The sequence below is a fragment of the Bombina bombina genome, chromosome 1, assembly GCF_027579735.1.
Source record: "Bombina bombina isolate aBomBom1 chromosome 1, aBomBom1.pri, whole genome shotgun sequence".
Lineage (NCBI taxonomy): Eukaryota > Metazoa > Chordata > Amphibia > Anura > Bombinatoridae > Bombina > Bombina bombina.
The window spans coordinates 1519923113-1519943563 of record NC_069499.1 but is presented as its reverse complement, the minus strand read 5'-3'; the positions used below and the strand labels follow the sequence as shown (position 1 = coordinate 1519943563).

The following is a 20451-nucleotide window of genomic DNA, read 5'->3' as shown; positions in this document are numbered from 1 at the left end:
CAGCAATTCACATCCCAGGAGTAGACAACTGGGAAGCGGATTTTCTAAGTCGTCAGACTTTTCATCCGGGGGAGTGGGAACTCCACCCGGAGGTATTTGCCCAGCTGACTCGGCTATGGGGCACTCCAGAATTGGATCTGATGGCGTCCCGTCAGAATGCCAAACTTCCTCTTTATGGGTCCAGGTCCCGGGATCCCCAGGCGGTGTTGATAGAGTCTCTAGCAGCGCCTTGGTCCTTTAATCTGGCCTATGTGTTTCCACCGTTTCCTCTCCTTGCCAGAATCAAGCAGGAGAGGGCGTTGGTGATTCTAATAGCACCTGCGTGGCCACGCAGGACTTGGTATGCAGACCTAGTGGACATGTCATCCATTCCACCATGAACTCTTCCAATGAGGCAGGATCTTCTACTTCAAGGTCCTTTCAAACACCCAAATCTAATTTCTCTGCGTCTGACTGCTTGGATATTGAACGCCTAATTCTATCTAAGCGTGGTTTCTCTGAGTCGGTTATCGATACCTTGATTCAGGCTAGAAAACCTGTCACCAGGAAAATCTACCATAACATTTGGCGAAAATATCTTTGTAAGATTAGGATTCCCAGGATATTGTCCTTTCTCCAAGAAGGATTGGAGAAATGATCATCAGCTAGTTCCTTAAAAGGACAGATATCTGCTTTGTCTATTCTTTTACACAAACGTCTGGCAGAGGTACCAGATGTTCAAGCGTTTAGTCAGGCTTTTGTCAGAATCAAGCCTGTTTATAGACCTGTGGCTCCGCCATGGAGTCTGAATTTAGTTCTTTCAGTTCTGCAAGGGGTTCCGTTTGAACCTTTACATTCCATAGATATTAAACTTTTATCTCGGAAAGTTTTGTTTTTGGTAGCTATCTCTCCTGCTCGAAGAGTTTCAGAGTTATCTGCTTTACAGTGTGACTCACTTACTTGGTGTTCCACGCAGCTAAGGTAGTTTTGCGTACCAAACCAGGTTTTCTTCCTAAGGTTGTGTCTAATAAGAATATTAACCAGGAAATTGTTGTTCCTTCTCTGTGTCCTAATCCTTTTTCGAAGAAGGAACGTCTGTTGCACAATCTTGATGTGGTTCGTGCTTTAAAGTTCTATTTACAAGCAACTAAGGATTTCAGACAAACACCTTCATTGTTTATTATATTTTCTGGTAAGAGGAGAGGTCAGAAGGCGATTGCTACCTCTCTTTCCTTTTGGCTGAAAAGCATCATCAGTCTGGCCTATGAGACTGCTGGCCAGCAGCCTCTTGAAACAATTACTGCTCATTCTACCAGAGCAGTGGCTTCCACATGTGCTTTTAAAAATGAGGCTTCTGTTGAACAGATTTGTAAGGCAGCGACTTGGTCTTCGCTGCATACTTTTTCCAAATTTTACAAATTCAATACTTTTGCTTCTTCGGAGGCTATTTTTGGGAGAAAGGTTTTACAAGAAGTGGTGCCTTCCGTTTATGGTACCTGTCTTGTTCCCTCCCTTCATCCGTGTCCTAAAGCTTTGGTATTGGTATCCCACAAGTAAAGGATGAATCCGTGGACTGGATACACCTTACAAGAGAAAACAGAATTTATGCTTACCTGATAAATTACTTTCTCTTGTGGTGTATCCAGTCCACGGCCCGCCCTGGCTATTAGTCAGGTAGATTTTTAGTCTAAACTACAGTCACCACTGCACCCTATGGTTTCTCCTTTTTCTTCCTAACCTGCGGTCGAATGACTGGGGGGTGGAGCTAGAGGGGGAGCTATATGGACAGCTCTGCTGTGTGCTCTCTTTGCCACTTCCTGTTAGGAAGGAGAATATCCCACAAGTAAAGGATGAATCCGTGGACTGGATACACCACAAGAGAAAGTAATTTATCAGGTAAGCATAAATTCTGTTTTTTCACTTCCAGCGCCATTCCTATGGGGAGAGTACACTGTATGTGGCATTTCCTCCGCTTTTTGATAGAAAGCGGAGCCGTGTCCTTGTTATTATTTTATTGTCCTGTATAATACTTGTTTACCTATTAGAGAGTAAAATTTCCTTGACAAGTATTTGTAAGTGTCGGCAGGATGAAGCGCGGTGTAACAGAGTGCTTCATCCCCATGCCGTTTTTTCATGGCCCGCCTCCTCAGTGAAGCGGAGCGGCACCATTTTGGATGTTTTGACGAGTTAGTGTCCGTAACTCTGCCTCGTTTACCGACTGAGAACGGAGCAGAGTTCTTGTTATGCCTATCTCTGGATCTGCGGAGCAGTTTTTTATAGAGAGGCCGCCTGATAAAAGTGTTGTTTGTTGATAACGTTTCTTGGATGTATAATTCCCTCATCTAATGCTGAGGTGATCTTCAGATGTATGCTTGAACACCTCCTGTGCTGTTAAAAGGAGGTTTTGGCTACTTGGACAACATTCATACCCCTGTCGTTTTCAACCCTTGGAGTTTTAGTAAACTTATCATTCTTGATGTTCCTTCCTATGTGGAAGTGTTTCTAGACGTACCTTTGATATTTTCACAGGAATAAGAGCAGCTAGGGATACCTTTCTCGCATTTTCCCGTCCTTTAAAATATTTTTCTGTCGCAGACTCCATTAAAATGCACGATGCCCTGAGTAGAAGGGAGCTTTTCTACTATGGCTCAAAGAACTTCAATCCATATGGAGGGTAGCTGCTCCTTTTCGGATCCATGGATTAGAAGCTGGAGGTTTCATTGTTCATTTTGAGCAATGCCTTGTCTTATTAGACTTACTGTGCTAGCCCGCCGGGTGTTGTGGCAGAAATCTTGGTCAGCTGAGAAGCCTACCTGTGGCTTAGTGGTATAGCCTAGGCTTTATAGTTCTGCAGTTTTAGGTTCAATATTTTATGTTTCCTCCAAATCCACGCTTCTGGTGTTTCCTTTTCAAGGATGAGACCTTGTTTGGACTTGGTCTGGCAGTTATCCTCTGACTTTTCGGGCGAAAAATAAGTTTTTTCTACCACACATCAAGAGAGTAAGACTAAAGGAAAGTTTTCCTTTTCCTCGTTTTGCAGGGTCAGTCATGTCTTTTGGAGTCCATTCTCAGATTTTCTCCCAGGGGCAGACTCTCCTTTTAGGGTATCTGCAATCCAGGTATGATAAGAGACATTCCTTGAACTGGGTTCAGGACATTCCTCTCTGGGAGTGATAGTTTCAGTCCCGTCTGGGAACAGGATATAGGTATTTACCTCAAGTTTCTCAGATTCTGACATTCAAAGTAGTATGCATTCTCTTTGGGTTCAAGAGGGTCTTTTCATAAGAACGTAGACCTGAAGGATGTGTATTTATTGTTCCCATTATTCAGGATCTTCTCAAGTTTGAGTCTTGTCATTCAAGAAGACTTTTCAGTCCTGGGGTAGTGCAAGGGTGCTTTTCTGGATAATATATGGTTCAGTTGTCATCTTTCCTTTGAGCAAACTCTCTTTCAAGAGATCTTGTCCAATCTACTTTCTCGTGGATGGGAAATGAATCTGGAGAAGATTTCCCTTGTTCAATCTAAAAGGGTGGTTTATTTGAGTACCTTTTATAGATTCTCTATCTAGGAGAAGCTTTCTAACAGGGGTCAGATAAGCAAGGATTTACTCCTTTTCCTCTCTCTGCAGTCTACTGTTAAGACAACAGCAAGCTTTTGTGGTCTGGTAGCCTCTTAAAAACAGAAGCTTAGCCTCTTACAAACAGAAGGTTGGGAGTTTGGATCTAGCTGCAGTTTAATTTTCCTTAACTTTTCAGTGACTCAAGGTAGGAGGGAATTGGACTGATGGTTCCATGGACATCATTCCCTTTGCTATTTTCCATAATATGGAGAACAGTCAAATCTGTTTCAGAGGATAGATCTAGATCAGTCGACAAGAGACTCTCTCCCGTTGTGGTTTTTCAGGAGTATATGTCTCAGGGAGCACAGACGCCAACCTGCTGGGCTGGGGAGCAGTCTGGGACTTGTTTTAGGGGCAGGGGTTATGGAACCGGAAGTGTCTGCTCTCCTCCTTAAAGGGACACTGTACCCAAAAATTTTCTTTCATGATTCAGATTGAGCGTGAAATTTTAAGCAACTTTCTAATTTACTCCTATTATCAAATTTTCTTCATTCTCTTGGTATCTTTATTTGAAATGCAAGAATGTAAGTTTAGATGCCAGCCCATTTTTTGCTAACAACCTGGGTTGTCCTTGCTGATTGGTGGATAAATTCATCCACCAATAAAAAAGTGCTGTCCAGAGTACTGAAACCAAGAAAACGCTTAGATGCCTTCTTTTTCAAATAATGATAGCAAGAGAATGAAGAAAATTTGATAATAGGAGTAAATAGAAAGTTGCTTAAAATTGCATGCTCTTTCTGAATTACAAAAGAAAAAAATTGGGTAGCAGCCTCCTGAGAGAATTTCAGCTCATTCCATTAGGGCTTTCTCTTCTTCTTGGGCTTTCAAGGATGAAGCTTCTGTGGAACAGAATTGCAAGGCGGCAACTTTTTTAATTTTTTTTTACATTCGATACTTTTGCCTCGGCTGAGGTTTCTTTTGTGAGAGAGGTTTTTCAAGCGGTGGTGCCTTCTGGTTAGGTTACCTGTCTCGTCCCTCACTAATCATCTGTGTCCTCTAGCTTGGGTATTGATTCCCAACAGTAATTGATGATGCTGTGGACTCACCATATCTTAATAAAGAAAACAAAATTTATGCTTACCTGATAAATTTCTTTCCGGATATGGTGAGGCCACCGCCCCACCCTTTATTTTAAGACAATTATTTTTACTGAGACATCAGGCACCTCTACATCTTGTGTTGCTTCTTTTTTGTCCATTTTCCTTTGGTCGAATGACTGGGGGTTGTGGGAAGGGAAGTGATACGTAACAGCTTTGCTGTGGTGCTCTTTGCCTCCTCCTGCTGGCCAGTAGTGCTATTCCCAACAGTAATTGATGATGTCATGGACTCACCATATATTAAGAAAGAAAGAAATTTATCAGGTAATGGAGCCTTTCTGCCTCAGGACAAGAAATTCAAGGGAAGCAACAGGGCTCTTAATTGTTTTAATTCGTTTAGCCAACCTAGGAAACAAAAATTATCCTCTCCTTCACAAAAGAATGATTCTTCCAGAACGTCCTGGAAGTCATCTTCCAATTGGAACAAGTCCAAACTGTCAAAAAAGCTCTCTATTTCTACCAAGCCAGCATATAGGTGTGGCGCCCCATCCGGATCCTCTTGTGGTAGGTGGCAGATTACGCCTTTTTCAGAAGGTCTGGGCTTGGTCTGTTCGAGATGCCTGGGTTTGAAACATTGTTTCCGAGGGATACAGAATAGGCTTCAGATCAAGGCCTCTCAAAGGAAGATTTCTTCTATCCCACGTTCCGAAGAACCCTGTAAAGTCTTTTTTTTATTGTGTTCAGGATTTAGGGCACATGGGGGTTATACTTCCAGTCCCTATATCTGAATTATTTCATAAAAAGAGAGAACTTTCAGGCCTATTATGGATTTAAAATTCTTAAGTTTCTCAGGGTTTGTACCTTCAAAATGGAAACAATCTAGATTATCCTTCCTCTTATTCAAGGATGCTTATCAGTATCTCGTTTGCTTTCTTGGACAGACATTTTCAGTTTGTGGCGCTACGGTTTGGTCTGGCTACAGCTCACAGAATCTTCACGGACGTCTGGAAACAGTTTTGCCTGTAATCAAAGCTCAGGGTATTTCAGTGTCTCTATTACTGAACGATATATTTGTACAGGCTTCACCTTTAGCAACAATTTTTTTTCCCCAACAACATGGTTGGAAAATCAATGTTTCAAAGAGTTCTATGTCTCCTTAGACTAAAGTTTCTTTCGCTGGAGTTGCTATAGACTCAATATCAATGAGACTGTCTTATCAGAGGAAATTAAAGTTACAGACATCTTGTGCAAAACTTCAATTAATTTCCAGCCCTACAGTAGCTCGTGTTAGTTCTGATAATTGCAGCATTAGATGCCTTTTCTTCTTTCTTTCCAATATTTGCATAGCTTTGTGCTCACCTCACCTAGTTAGTATCAGTTGGGTGAGCCAAGATGGCCTTAAATTAAATGCAATATAAATAAATGTCTCATACCGTTAGCTAATATTTGCCAGGGTCCCTAGCTCCCCAGTGTAATGGGCATTCAATAGTAATAAGGGTAGCCAGCGTGTGTAATTATTAGCTAGGATATGACCTATAGAATTTAAATATAGAATTCTCTGTATTTTGCGTTTAATCCTTTTCAAATATAATAGTCCAAAGCACATTTACACATTTCTTACCTTGAGGCCATAATATCACTGTTAGCTGCGGGGGAAACTGCACATTGTGCAGCAGTCTTACAATGTATGTATCAAATCTGTGAGATCTATTAGTAGATCAGAGTCAGTCTTTTGGGAACACCTGATACAAGGTATATTTCAGGAATTCTAATATACAGTTTAAAAAACTAAATAAGGTAAATGATAAAATACTACCACATATATTTCACATTACATCCCTGTTGCACTGCAAATCATTACTAAAGCCCCTTTGAATGAGCAATATACTTTTTTCAAAAGTTAAAGAAGAAATATAGCGGATTTTGTGAGTTTTTTCTTTCAGCAAATTATCGGTTAGTGTTTATATCTTTACTTTGCTTTTACAGGTTCCGTTGTGTGAATTATCAGAATCTAATGACATAGAGAGACTTAAAAGAGAAAGACGAGAAGCACATGAGGATATAAGGAATCTCCAGGTAAGAGATATGTCATCAAATTGTTAAAGGGGTATTCTATTTTTTTCCCCTTAAATGTGTTTTTAATTATCCATTTTGCAGTGTATTTAATTGTTCCGTTACATTTGTAATATCTGCTTTTTCTTGTTGAAAACAGTCTATGCTGAAAATTTCAATACTGATGTAAAAGCTATAGAAAACCATATAAACAGCATCATAAATTAATCCCTTTTTGGGGGTAGGAAGGGATAGCAAGCCTGCCATTTTGAAAGAGTGTTTCTGCTGCAGCTTTTTATACAATGAACACTTATCAGCTGCTGAGTACATTGTCCATTTAATGAAATCTGTTGTTTTAGGTCATTTTTATGTTTCCTAAAAAATAATAAAAATAAATTCAAAATTGTTTGTGACATGAGATCACAATTTAAGACTGGAGGAATGGAGATTTAATCTCCTGCAACAGAAATTTTTTTTTCTCTGTAAGAGCAATAACATTGTGGAACTCATTACCAAAGGAGGTAGTGAATGCCAATACCTTAGATGCATTTAAAAATGGTTTGGATACATTTCTGGCTAGAAACAGAATTCAGGGATATGATTGCTTGTGTTAAATGGGTCACCTTTTTAATGGGATTAATTTAAGATCAAGTATATTAGATTTGTATAGGTTGAACTTGATGGACTTCTGTCTTTTTTTAATCTCATCTACTATGTATGTTAAATGAAATTATATAATACATGCAAGTGTATTAGAATAATTTTTGTCTTTGGACACTCATAACATACTTTCTTAAAATTATTTTTTTGGTATGCTTTTGCTACCCCAAGGCTCAATTAATGAGACAATCTAAATCAGTGTTTTCCAAACCCAGTCCTCAGGACCCTTACTCATGCCAGATATTCATTATATCTTAACTAGAGCACAGGTGAAACAATCAGCTCACCCATCAGCTGATTGTTTCACCTGTGCTCTAGTTAAGATATAATGAATATCTGGCCTGCATAAGGCTCCTGAGGGCTGGATTTGGTGAAACACTGATCTAAATTATAACCTAAAGTTCCATTAATGAGATAATCTAAAAATGAAGATATCTTGATTTAAAACATAATTTCTCCAACATAGGTGTGTCCGGTCCACGGCGTCATCCTTACTTGTGGGATATTCTCTTCCCCAACAGGAAATGGCAAAGAGCCCAGCAAAGCTGGTCACATGATCCCTCCTAGGCTCCGCCTACCCCAGTCATTCTCTTTGCCGTTGCACAGGCAACATCTCCACGGTGAGGGCTAAGAGTTTTTTGGTGTTTAAATGTAGTTTTATTCTTCAATCAAGAGTTTATTTTAAAATAGTGCTGGTATGTACTATTTACTCTGAAACAGAAAAGAGATGAAGATTTCTGTTTGTAAGAGGAAAATGATTTTAGCAACCGTTACTAAAATCGGTGGCTGTTTCCACACAGGACTGTTGAGATGAATTAACTTCAGTTGGGGGAAACAGTGGGCAGACTTTTGCTGCTTGAGGTATGACACATTTCTAACAAGACTTGGTAATGCTGGAAGCTGTCATTTTCCCTATGGGAACCGGTAAGCCATTTTCTTAGTTTAGTATAAGAATAAAGGGCTTCACAAGGGCTTTAAAGACTGGTAGACATTTTTCTGGGCTAAAACGATTACTTTATAAGTATATTTAGTGGATTATAACTATAAATAGTTCTTTTAATCTTGGGGATGTATTAAAAAAAACGGCAGGCACTGTATTGGACACCTTTTTCACTGGGGGCCTTTTCTAGTCATAGGCAGAGCCTCATTTTCGCGCCACTAATGCGCAGTTGTTTTTGGAAAGCAAGGCATGCAGATGCATGTGTGAGGAGCTAAGAACCACTGAAAAAGCTTATTGAAGGCGTCATTTGGTATCGTATTCCCCTCTGGGCTTGGTTGGGTCTCAGCAAAGCAGATACCAGGGACTGTATAGGGGTTAAATGTAAAAATGGCTCCGGTTCCGTTATTTTAAGAGTTAAAGCTTTCAAATTTGGTGTGCAATACTTTTAAGGCTTTAAGACACTGTGGTGAAATTTTGGTGAATTTTGAACAATTCCTTCATACTTTTTCACATATTCAGTAATAAAGTGTGTTCAGTTTAAAATTTAAAGTGACAGTAACGGTTTTATTTTAAAACGTTTTTTGTGCTTTGTTATCAAGTTTATGCCTGTTAACATGTCTGAACCATCAGATAGACGATGTTCTGTATGTTTGGATGCCAAGGTTCCTCCCCATTTAAATATATGTGATGAATGTGACATAGTGTCCAAACAAAGTAGGGACAATGATGCCACTGATAATGATGTTGCCCAAAATGATTCCTCAAGCGAGGGGAGTAAGCATGGTACTGCATCTTCCCCTTCTGTGTCTACACCAGTCTTGCCCACACAAGAGGCCCCTAGTACATCTAGTGCGCCAATCCTTCTTACTATGCAACAATTAACGGCTGTAATGGATAATTCTATTAAAAACATTTTGTCAAAAATGCCCACTTATCAGAGAAAGCGCGATTGCTCTGTTTTAGATACTGAAGAGCATGAGGACGCTGATGATAATGGTTCTGACATACCCTCACACCAATCTGAAGGGGCCAGGAGGGAGGTTTTGTCTGAGGGAGAAATTTCAGATTCAGGAAAAATTTCTCAACAAGCTGAACCTGATGTTATTACTTTTAAATTTAAATTAGAACATCTCCGCGCTCTGCTTAAGGAGGTGTTATCTACTCTGGATGATTGTGACAATTTGGTTATGTAAGATGGACAAGTTCCTAGAGGTCCCGGTGCCCCCCGATGCTTTTCCTATACCCAAGCGGGTGGCGGACATTGTAAATAAGGAATGGGAAAGGCCCGGCATACCTTTTGTTCCTCCCCCTATATTTAAAAAATTATTTCCTATGGTTGACCCCAGAAAGGACTTATGGCAGACAGTCCCCAAGGTCGAGGGGGCGGTTTCTACTCTAAACAAACGCACTACTATCCCTATAGAAGATAGTTGTGCTTTCAAAGATCCTATGGATAAAAAATTAGAGGGTTTGCTTAAAAGGATGTTTGTTCAGCAAGGTTACCTTCTACAACCTATTTCATGCATTGTTCCTGTCACTACAGCAGCGTGTTTCTGGTTCGAAGAACTAGAAAAGTCGCTCCATAAAGACTCTTCGTATGAGGAGGTTATGGACAGAGTTCAAGCACTTAAATTGGCTAACTCTTTTATCTTAGACGCCACTTTGCAATTAGCTAGATTAGCGGCGAAAAATTCAGGTTTTGCTATTGTGGCGCGCAGAGCGCTTTGGCTAAAGTCTTGGTCAGCGGATGTGTCCTCCAAGAACAAATTGCTTAACATCCCTTTCAAAGGTAAAACGCTGTTTGGCCCTGACTTGAAAGAGATTATTTCAGACATCACTGGGGGAAAGGGCCACGCCCTTCCTCAGGATAGGTCTTTTAAGGCTAAAAATAAGCCAAATTTTCGTCCCTTTCGCAGAAACGGACCAGCCTCAAATTTTACACCCTCTAAGCAAGAGGGTAATAGTTCTCAAACCAAACCAGCCTGGAGACCGATGCAAGGCTGGAACAAGGGTAAGCAGGCCAAGAAACCTGCCACTGCTACTAAAACAGCATGAAGTGTTGGCCCCCGATCCGGGACCGGATCTGGTGGGGGGCAGACTCTCTCTCTTTGCTCAGGCTTGGGCAAGAGATGTTCAGGATCCTTGGGCGCTAGAAATAGTTTCTCAAGGTTATCTCCTGGAATTCAAGGAACTACCCCCAAGGGGGAGGTTCCACAGGTCTCAATTGTCTTCAAACCAAATAAAAAGACAGGCATTCTTACATTGTGTAGAAGACCTGTTAAGAATGGGAGTGATTCATCCTGTTCCATTAGGAGAACAAGGGATGGGGTTTTACTCCAATCTGTTCATAGTTCCCAAAAAAGAAGGAACATTCAGACCAATTTTAGATCTCAAGATTCTAAACAAATTTCTCAGGGTTCCATCGTTCAAGATGGAAACCATTCGAACAATTCTTCCTACCATCCAGGAAGGTCAATTCATGACCACGGTGGATTTAAAGGATGCGTATCTACATATTCCTATCCACAAGGAACATCATCGGTTCCTAAGGTTCACCTTTCTGGACAAGCATTACCAGTTTGTGGCACTTCCATTCGGATTAGCCACTGCTCCAAGGATTTTCACAAGGGTACTAGGGTCCCTTCTAGCGGTGCTAAGACCAAGGGGCATTGCAGTAGTACCTTACTTGGACGACATACTGATTCAAGCGTCGTCTCTGTCAAAAGCAAAGGCTCATACGGACATTGTCCTAGCCTTTCTCAGATCTCACGGGTGGAAAGTGAACATAGAAAAAAGTTCTCTGTCCCCGTCAACAAGAGTTCCCTTCTTGGGAACAATAATAGACTCCTTAGAAATGAAGATTTTTCTGACAGAGGCCAGAAAATCAAAACTTCTAAGCTCTTGTCAAGTACTTCATTCTGTTCTTCTTCCTTCCATAGCTCAGTGTATGGAAGTAATAGGTTTGATGGTTGCGGCAATGGACATAGTTCCTTTTGCACGAATTCATCTAAGACCATTACAACTGTGCATGCTCAGACTATGGTCTCGGGAAGAATCTCTTCTCCCGATAAACATTCTGGAACTGCGAGCGATATTCAATGCTCTCAAAGCTTGGCCTCAACTAGCAAAGGCCAAATTCATAAGGTTTCAATCAGACAACATGACGACTGTTGCATATATCAACCATCAGGGGGGAACAAGGAGTTCCCTGGCGATGGAGGAAGTGACCAAAATAATTCAATGGGCGGAGAATCACTCCTGCCACTTGTCTGCAATCCACATCCCAGGAGTGGAAAATTGGGAAGCGGATTTTCTGAGTCGTCAGACTTTCCATCCGGGGGAGTGGGAACTCTATCCGGAAATCTTTGCCCAAATAACTCAATTATGGGGCATTCCAGACATGGACCTGATGGCGTCTCGTCAGAACTTCAAGGTTCCTTGCTACGGGTCCAGATCCAGGGATCCCAGGGCGACTCTAGTAGATGCACTGATAGCGCCTTGGACCTTCAACCTAGCTTATGTATTCCCACCGTTCCCTCTCATTCCCAGGCTGGTAGCCAGGATCAATCAGGAGAGGGCTTCGGTGATCTTGATAGCTCCTGCGTGGCCACGCAGAACTTGGTATGCAGAACTGGTGAATATGTCATCGGCTCCACCATGGAAGCTACCTTTGAGACAGGACCTTCTTGTTCAAGGTCCATTCGAACATCCGAATCTGGCTTCACTCCAACTGACTGCTTGGAGATTGAACGCTTGATTTTATCAAAGCGTGGGTTTTCAGATTCTGTCATTGATACTCTTGTTCAGGCTAGAAAGCCTGTAACTAGGAAAATTTACCATAAAATATGGAAAAAATATATTTGTTGGTGTGAATCTAAAGGATTCCCATAGAACAAGATAAAAATTCCTAAGATTCTATCCTTTCTACAGGAGGGTTTGGAGAAAGGATTATCTGCAAGTTCTTTGAAGGGACAGATTTCTGCTTTATCTGTTTTACTTCACAAAAAACTGGCGGCTGTGCCAGATGTTCAAGCTTTTGTTCAGGCTCTGGTTAGAATCAAGCCTGTTTACAAACCTTTGACTCCTCCTTGGAGTCTCAATTTAGTTCTTTCAGTTCTTCAAGGGGTTCCGTTTGAACCCTTACATTCCGTAGATATTAAGTTACTATCTTGGAAAGTTTTGTTTTTGGTTGCAATTTCTTCTGCTAGAAGAGTTTCAGAGTTATCTGCTCTGCAGTGTTCTCCTCCTTATCTGGTGTTCCATGCAGATAAAGTGGTTTTGCGTACTAAACCTGGTTTTCTTCAGAAAGTTGTTTCTAACAAAAACATTAACCAGGAGATAGTTGTGCCTTCTTTGTGTCCGAATCCAGTTTCAAAGAAGGAACGTTTGTTACACAATTTGGATGTAGTTCGTGCTCTAAAATTCTATTTAGAGGCTACAAAGGATTTCAGACAAACATCTTCTTTGTTTGTTGTTTATTCTGGTAAAAGGAGACGTCAAAAAGCAACTTCTACCTCTCTCTCTTTTTGGCTTAAAAGCATCATCCGATTGGCTTATGAGACTGCCGGACGGCAGCCTCCTGAAAGAATCACAGCTCACTCCACTAGGGCTGTGGCTTCCACATGGGCCTTCAAGAACGAGGCTTCTGTTGATCAGATATGTAAGGCAGCGACTTGGTCTTCACTGCACACTTTTACCAAATTTTACAAATTTGATACTTTTGCTTCTTCTGAGGCTATTTTTGGGAGAAAGGTTTTGCAAGCCGTGGTGCCTTCCATCTAGGTGACCTGATTTGCTCCCTCCCATCATCCGTGTCCTAAAGCTTTGGTATTGGTTCCCACAAGTAAGGATGACGCCGTGGACCGGACACACCTATGTTGGAGAAAACAGAATTTATGCTTACCTGATAAATTACTTTCTCCAACGGTGTGTCCGGTCCACGGCCCGCCCTGTTTTTTTTTTAATCAGGTCTGATGAATTATTTTCTCTAACTACAGTCACCACGGTATCATATGATTTCTCCTATGCATATTCCTCCTTTACGTCGGTCGAATGACTGGGGTAGGCGGAGCCTAGGAGGGATCATGTGACCAGCTTTGCTGGGCTCTTTGCCATTTCCTGTTGAGGAAGAGAATATCCCACAAGTAAGGATGATGCCGTGGACCAGACACACCGTTGGAGAAAGTAATTTATCAGGTAAGCATAAATTCTGTTTTCACGCAAACCTTTGCCACCTAAAAAAAAATAAAAAAAATAAAATAAAAATAAAAAAAAAATAATATTCAAGATTTAAATGGTTTATTGTTGAGGATAAACACATGAGCAACTGGCATCTTTTCACACTTAGCCATAATTCTGTCTGACACCCTCTACTGTGGACTCTGACACCCTAGTTCAGCTTCGCTATTCTAAGCATTAAAACTACACATCTCTTGAAGTACTGGTTTTGACATTCTGTGTTCTCTTTAATTTGATTACAAATATTCTTTATAACCTAATACAGGCTGATAACTCAATCTGTATTTTAATTCATTTTGTATGGTATTTAAACCACTGCAAATAGATCTGGTTTGGGAATCCTTTAACAATTCTCCGTCCCATGAGCTAAGGCTGTTGGCAGGTCTGATAGTCTTTCCTGGATTAGTTTTGTCTGGAAGTTTAGAGGAGGATGACACAGGTGTTTCATAATGTTAATGAAACATGAAATCTTAAATTTTTCTGTCATGATTCAGATAGAGCATGCAATTTTAAAGAACTTTCTAATTTACTTCTATTATGAATTTTGCCTTGTTCGTTTGGTATCTTTTGTTGAAAAGCAGGGACTTAAGCTCAGGAGCGTGCACGTATCTAGAGCACGAATGTTATCCATTTGCAAGATCACCTGATGGCAACACTAATTCCTGCAATGTAGTTCTCCAGACACCTACCCAGGTATCTCTTCAACACAGAATACTATGGGAACAAAGCAAGTTTGATTATAGATATAAATTGGAAACTTTTTTAAAAAAATTGTATGCTCTGTCTGAATCGCCAAAGAAAATTCCTTTAAAATACAATAGTTTCTTTTTTCTCCTCGTTCTTTTGGAATTGTAATTTTATCTATTGTAAGTATTTAATGGAGGATATATTTACCAAGATGACAACACAATTCTTGTCCTTATTCCATTTTTTTATGAAAAGTAGCATTTCTTCTATTTGCACCCAATAAAGATGTTTTCAATAATAAAAAATGTTATTTCTTTCTAATGGTTGTTAAAGTTCACAATCCTTACTCTTGGGATTACATCACCTGGCCACCAGGAGAAGGCAAAGAAACTCTACACCAGAGTTTAAGTATCCCTCCTACTTCCTCTATTCCTCTTTGCCTCATCAAGGAGAAGGCATGGATAGAGATTTCCTACGATCCTGCTGCGGACATCACGCCTAGGGAGAGCAATTTCACTGTTAGCTGTATGGGTCTAGGAGGTGGTGAGTGCCCCAGCCATTGGGATTATGAAGGTGCCGTTTTTTTTAATAAAAGTGTTTCTTTTTGTCTGTCCTTCTGTGAATAAATCTTAGCTATGGAGGACTCTGATACTACATTAGAAGGTTCTGCTCCTTCTGTACTGATGAATAATTCCTGTTTAAATTGTGAGGAGACCGTGGTTTACCTGCCTGCTCAATTTGTTCCATTTGTTTAAGCACTGTTCTAAAGTTTAAGAAGGGGAGACAAGCCTGCTAATACTCATAGCGCTATTAGCCCTTCTGAGCCATCAAACCTCTCAGGAATCTGGGTCCCGAGAGATTACTACCCTTTCTACACTACCCGCTCCACATGCAGTTCCCCGTGGCTCAACTAATCCTCCATCTGGAGGGAGCTTTTTCCGGTGGACTTTACTGTGCAGTTACAATCAGCAGTGTCTGCGCCCCTGAGTGCCTTACCTGGCTCTAGCAAACAAAAGAGAAAAGTTAACCATTATTCTCCTGACCTAGAGTCATCTAAATATTTGTTGGATTCAGCTACTGTGTCCCAGCTATCCGAGGATGAGTTAACCTCTGTAGCTTCAGAGGGTGAACTTTCTGAGTTAGAGACTTCAGTTTCTAAACCTCCTTCAGCGGAGGAACCCTCCTTTAGATTTAAAATTGAGCATCTGCGTTTTTTATTAAAGGAGGTTCTGTCTATGCTAGAGGTTCCAGAGTCTACACTCCCTGAGGAACCTAAGATCCCTAAATTATACAGGGTTTATGAAGACAGGAAGGTCCCTCTGACTTTTCCTGTGCCAGTTAAGATGGTGAACATTATTAGTAACAAATTGGAAAGAATAGGAAGTTTTTTTCCCCTTTGTCTACTTTTAAAAAATGATTGCCTGGCTCTCAATTAGGCTCCATCCCTAAGCCTAATTGGGGCTCCATCCCTAAGTTGGATGGCACTATTTCTATGCTGTCTAAGCGTACTACTATTCCTCTGTAGGATAGTTCTTCTTCTTTTAGAGAGCCTATGAATAAAAAAATGGAAACCTTTCTGAGGAAGATGTTTCAACATATAATGTTTTTATTTCAACTGGCGGAAGCTGTAGCCACGGTTGCTGGAGCAGCTACTTACTGGTGCAACACTCTTTTGGAGGTCATTGAGGTGGAGACTCCCCTCGAGGATATTCAGGAGAGAATTAAGGCTCTGAGAATTGCTAACTCCTTCATCTGTAACGCAAATATGCAGATTATTCACCTAAATGCAAAGGCTTCTGGCTTTGCGGTCCTAGCCTGCCGGGCTCTCTGGTGGAAGTCTTAGTCTGAGCATAAGACTTCTAAATCCAGACTCCTTTCTCCTCCTTTCAAGGGTAAGATTTTATTCGGTCCAGGGCTGGACTCCATTATTTCTACGGTTACCAGAGAAAGGTGCTTTCCTACCCTAGGATAAGAAAAATAGACCTAAGGGACGGCAATTGTCTAATTTTCGTTCAATTCGTTCTGACAAATCACAATGACAGCAATCCTCATCCAAGTCCGAGCAGCCCAAGAGTACTTGGAAGCCGGCTCAGTCCTGGAATAAGTCCAAACAGATTAAGAAGCCCACTGAGAACAAATCGTCATGAAGGGGCGGCCCCGATCCGGGATCGGATCGAGTAGGGGGCAGACTGTCTCTTTTTTCAGACGCTTGGTTCCAGGATGTACAGGATCCTTGGGTCCTGGAGGTTGTATCTCAAGGATACAGGATAGGATTCGAGTCTCATCCGTCCAAGGGCAGATTTCTTCTAGCCAGTCTGTCCACAGGACCAGAAAAGAGGGCTGCCTTCTTAGGTTGCGTACGGGATCTCTCCTCTCTAGGAGTAATTGTCCCAGGGCCTACACTAAAGCCCCCCTTCACCCCCACCCCATTATTGATGAACCCTTTAGCAGAATTGCTGTAGACATAGTCGGTCCCTTAGCCCGACCCAGTTCCTCACGAAAGAAGTACATCCTTAACATGGTGGATTATGCCACCCGATACCCGGAGGCAATCCCTCTGGCTAATATCCAGGCGGAGACAGTAGCAGATGCTATGCTCTGGATATTTACCAAGTTATCTTATTTTTATTTATAAGGGCACAATAAAACTGCCTTTATACGTAAAAGCTGGTGAAGTTTTTATTTGAATATACAAGGAGCCGTTTATTCGAAATATATGCTGTGAGTATCTACACTTTATTATATTGTGTATGGATGCAACATTTCAGCGCAATCTTTTTTATTAAAATTTGGAGTACAATTCTAGAGATGAATGTCTGAAAGGGCTTTGGAACACACCGAAGTAAACAGTCGGGAATCTATAGTGAACCAGCGCCTCCTTCTGCACAACCTCCCGGTACCTACAGCAGAAAGAGGTTTGGGGTTTTATTCAAACCTTTTCGTGGTTTCAAAGGAGGAGGGAAATTTTCATTCAATTCTGGACCTAAAGTGCCTAAACAAGTTTCTGAGTGTTCCCTCTTTCAGGATGGAGACAATACGTTCAATCCTTTCTCTGGTTCAGGAAGGACATTTTATGACCACCATAGACCAGAAGGATGCATACCTTCATGTTCTGAAACACAGGGAACATTTTCAGTTCCTGAGGTTTGCCTTTCTGGACCAGCATTTCCAGTTCATAGCTCTTCCATTTGGCCTAGCTACTACTCAAAGGATATTTACGAAGGTTCTGGGGGTTCTTCTAGCGATTGCCAGAACACGAGGTATTGCAGTAGCGCCTTACCTGGATGATATCTTGGTGCAGGCACCATCTTTTCATTTAGCTAAAGAACATTTGGAGTCCCTTCTCAATATTCTTCGATCACATGGATGGAAGATAAACTTAGAAAAGAGTTCTCTTTCTCCAAGTACAAGGGTGAATTTCCTGGGCACGATAATAGACTTCATATCCATGAGAATATTCCTCACAGATCAGAGACGTTGCAAGCTAACTGCTGCATGTCTTGCCCTCCAGGCCTTCTTGAGACCCTGAGTGGCTCAGTGTATGGAGGTGATCGGACTCAGGGTATCCTGTATGGACATCATTCCCTTTGCCAGTTTCCATCTCAGACCCTTACAACTATGCATGCTGAGACATTGGAATGGCGACCATTCAGATCTGTCTCAACAGATTGTACTGGACAATCTGTCAAGAGACTCGCTCTCTTGGTGGCTCTGTCCAGATCATCTGCCCCAAGGCACATGCTTCTTGATACTGTCCTGGGAGATTGTGACTACGGACGCAAACCTTTCCGGCTGGGGAGCCGTTTGGGGTGCCAAGAAGGCACAAGGACTGTGGACTTAGAACAAGTCCTCCCTTCCAATCAATATATTGGAACTCCGGGCAATCTTCAATGCCTTGAAGGCTTGACCCCTTCTGGCCCCGTCCAAGTTTATCAGATTCCATTCAGACAATATTACGTTGGTTGCCTACATCAACCATCAGGGGGGAACGAGAAGTTCCTTGGTGATTAGAGAAGTATCTCAGATACTATAGTTGGTGAAGACTCACAGATGTACGCTGTCAGCGATCCACATTCCAGGTGTGGACAAGTGGGAAGTGGACTCAGCAGGCAATCTTTTCACCCAGGGGAATGGTCTCTCCACCCGAGGTGTTTGCAGAGATATGCAGTGAGTGGGGGACGCCAGAGATAGATCTCATGGTATCCCACCTCAAAACTAAGCTACCCAGGTATGGGTCAAGGTCGAGGTATCCTCAGGCGGAATTGATAGATGCCCTATCAGTACCATTGACTCATATATATTTTTCCTCCATTTCCGCTGCTCCCTCGTGTGGTAGCTCGCATCAAGCAGGAGCGAGCATCAGTGATTCTGATTGCTCCATTGTGGCCGCGAAGGACGTGGTTTGCGGATCTGGAAGGGATGTCCTCATCTCCTCAGTGGAGGTTACCTTGTCGAAGATATCTGTTGATACAGGGTCCCTTCATTCATCCATCAAAATCTAGATTCTCTGAGGCTGACTGCGTGGAGATTGAACGCTTAGTCTTAGCCAAGAGAGGGTTCCCTGAGAGTGTTATCGACACTCTGGTTCAAGCTCATAAGCTAGTTACGCGTCGTATTTTCCCAAAAGTGTGGAGGACTTACTTATACTGGTGTGAAGAGCGTGGCTTTTCCTGGCCTAAGGTTAAGGTTGCCAGAATTTTCTCTTTTCTCCAGAATGGAGTGGAGAAGGTCTATCTGCTAGTTCCTTGAAGGGACAGATATCGGCCCTGTCGGTGTTACTGCACAAGAGATTGTCTGAGTTTCCAGTTGTGCAGTCCTTTGTTAAGGCTCTGACTAGAATCAGACCTGTGTTTATATCTGGGGCTCCGCCTTGGAGCCTCAATCTTGTTCTTGGTGTTTTGCAGCAGGCTCCGTTTGAGCCTATGCATACTGTTGACATTAAATTGTTATCTTGGAAGGTTCTTTTTTTGCTGGCTATTGCCAATCTTTCTGAGATTTCTGCTTTACAATGTGACTTCCCTTATCTTGTTTTCCATGCTGATAAGGCGGTTTAACATACTAAATTAGGGTTCCTCCCTAAGGTGGTGTGGGACCGTAACATTAATCAAGAAATTGTTGTACCTATCTTGTGCCCTAATCCTCCTTTAGTGAAGGAACGCTTGCTTCACAATCTGGATGTGGTTCGTGCATTACAGTTCGATCTTCAGGCTACGAAGGAATTCAGACAATCTTCCTCTTTGTTTGTCATCTATACGGGGAAGTGTAAGGGGCCGCTACTTCGACTTCCCTATCTTTCTGATTGAGGAGTGTCATCCGTTTAGCTTATGAGATAGCAGGACGACAGCCTCCTGAGAGGATAACGGCTCATTCTACTAGAATAGTGGCTTCTTCCTGGGCTTTTAAGAACGAAGCCTCTATGGATCAGATTTGCAAGGCGGCTACCTGGTCCTCCTTACACACTTTTTCTAAATTTTACAAGTTTGATGTTTTTGGCTTCGGTTGAAGCAGCTTTCAGGAGAAAAGTTTTGCAGGCTGTGGTGCCCGCAGAATTAGGGTGCACCTCTTTTTTTGTTCCCTCCTGTTATTCATTCAGTGTCCTCTGGAGCTTGGGTATAGTTTTCACAACAGTAAGGAAAATTAATTTCTTTCCTTCCTGGCAGGGAGAGACCCTGCCCATTTTTGCATACCCAACACAGCTATAATAATATACTTTTTACCCCTGTGATTAATTTGTATCTAAGCCTCTGCAGACTGCCCATTTTATTTTACTTCTTTTGGCAGATATGCATTTTAGCCAATCAGTGCTGACTCCTAGGTAACTCCACGTGCGTTAGCACAATGTTATCTATTTGGCAGACATAAATTAACACCCTCTAGCTGTGAAAAACTGTCAAAATGTGGCTTTCAAGGGCTTAGAAATTAGCGTATGAGCCTACCTAGGTTTAGCTTTCAACAAAGAATACCAAGAGAACAAAGAAAATTTGATGATAAAATTAAAATAGAAAGTTGTTTAACCCCTTAATGACCACAATGTACCCCGTATGTCACTGGTCGTTAAGGGTTTTTTCAGGACATAATAGCACAAGTCTAGCAAGAACACGCTATTAATGCACTCCCTCCAGCAGGCTTTGTGGAATAGAGCAGTCTCAACGCTGGTGGCAAGACCACGCAATAAAACAATCAAGTCCCAAAAAAAGGCCAGTGACATACAGGGTACGTCGCTGGTCCTTAAGGGGTTA

The 20451-nt window shown here is 41.8% G+C and overlaps 1 protein-coding gene across 1 annotated transcript in view; it reads left to right on the top strand.

Moving 5' to 3' along the window:
- The window catches only part of STXBP4 (syntaxin binding protein 4), a 736191-nt gene that overhangs the window by 215860 nt on the left and 499880 nt on the right, over positions 1-20451 (top strand). Inside the window, exon 9 of the mRNA XM_053721597.1 lies at positions 6622-6711. Coding sequence (XP_053577572.1) covers positions 6622-6711 — 90 coding nt within the window. The remainder of the gene's footprint in view (positions 1-6621; positions 6712-20451) is intronic.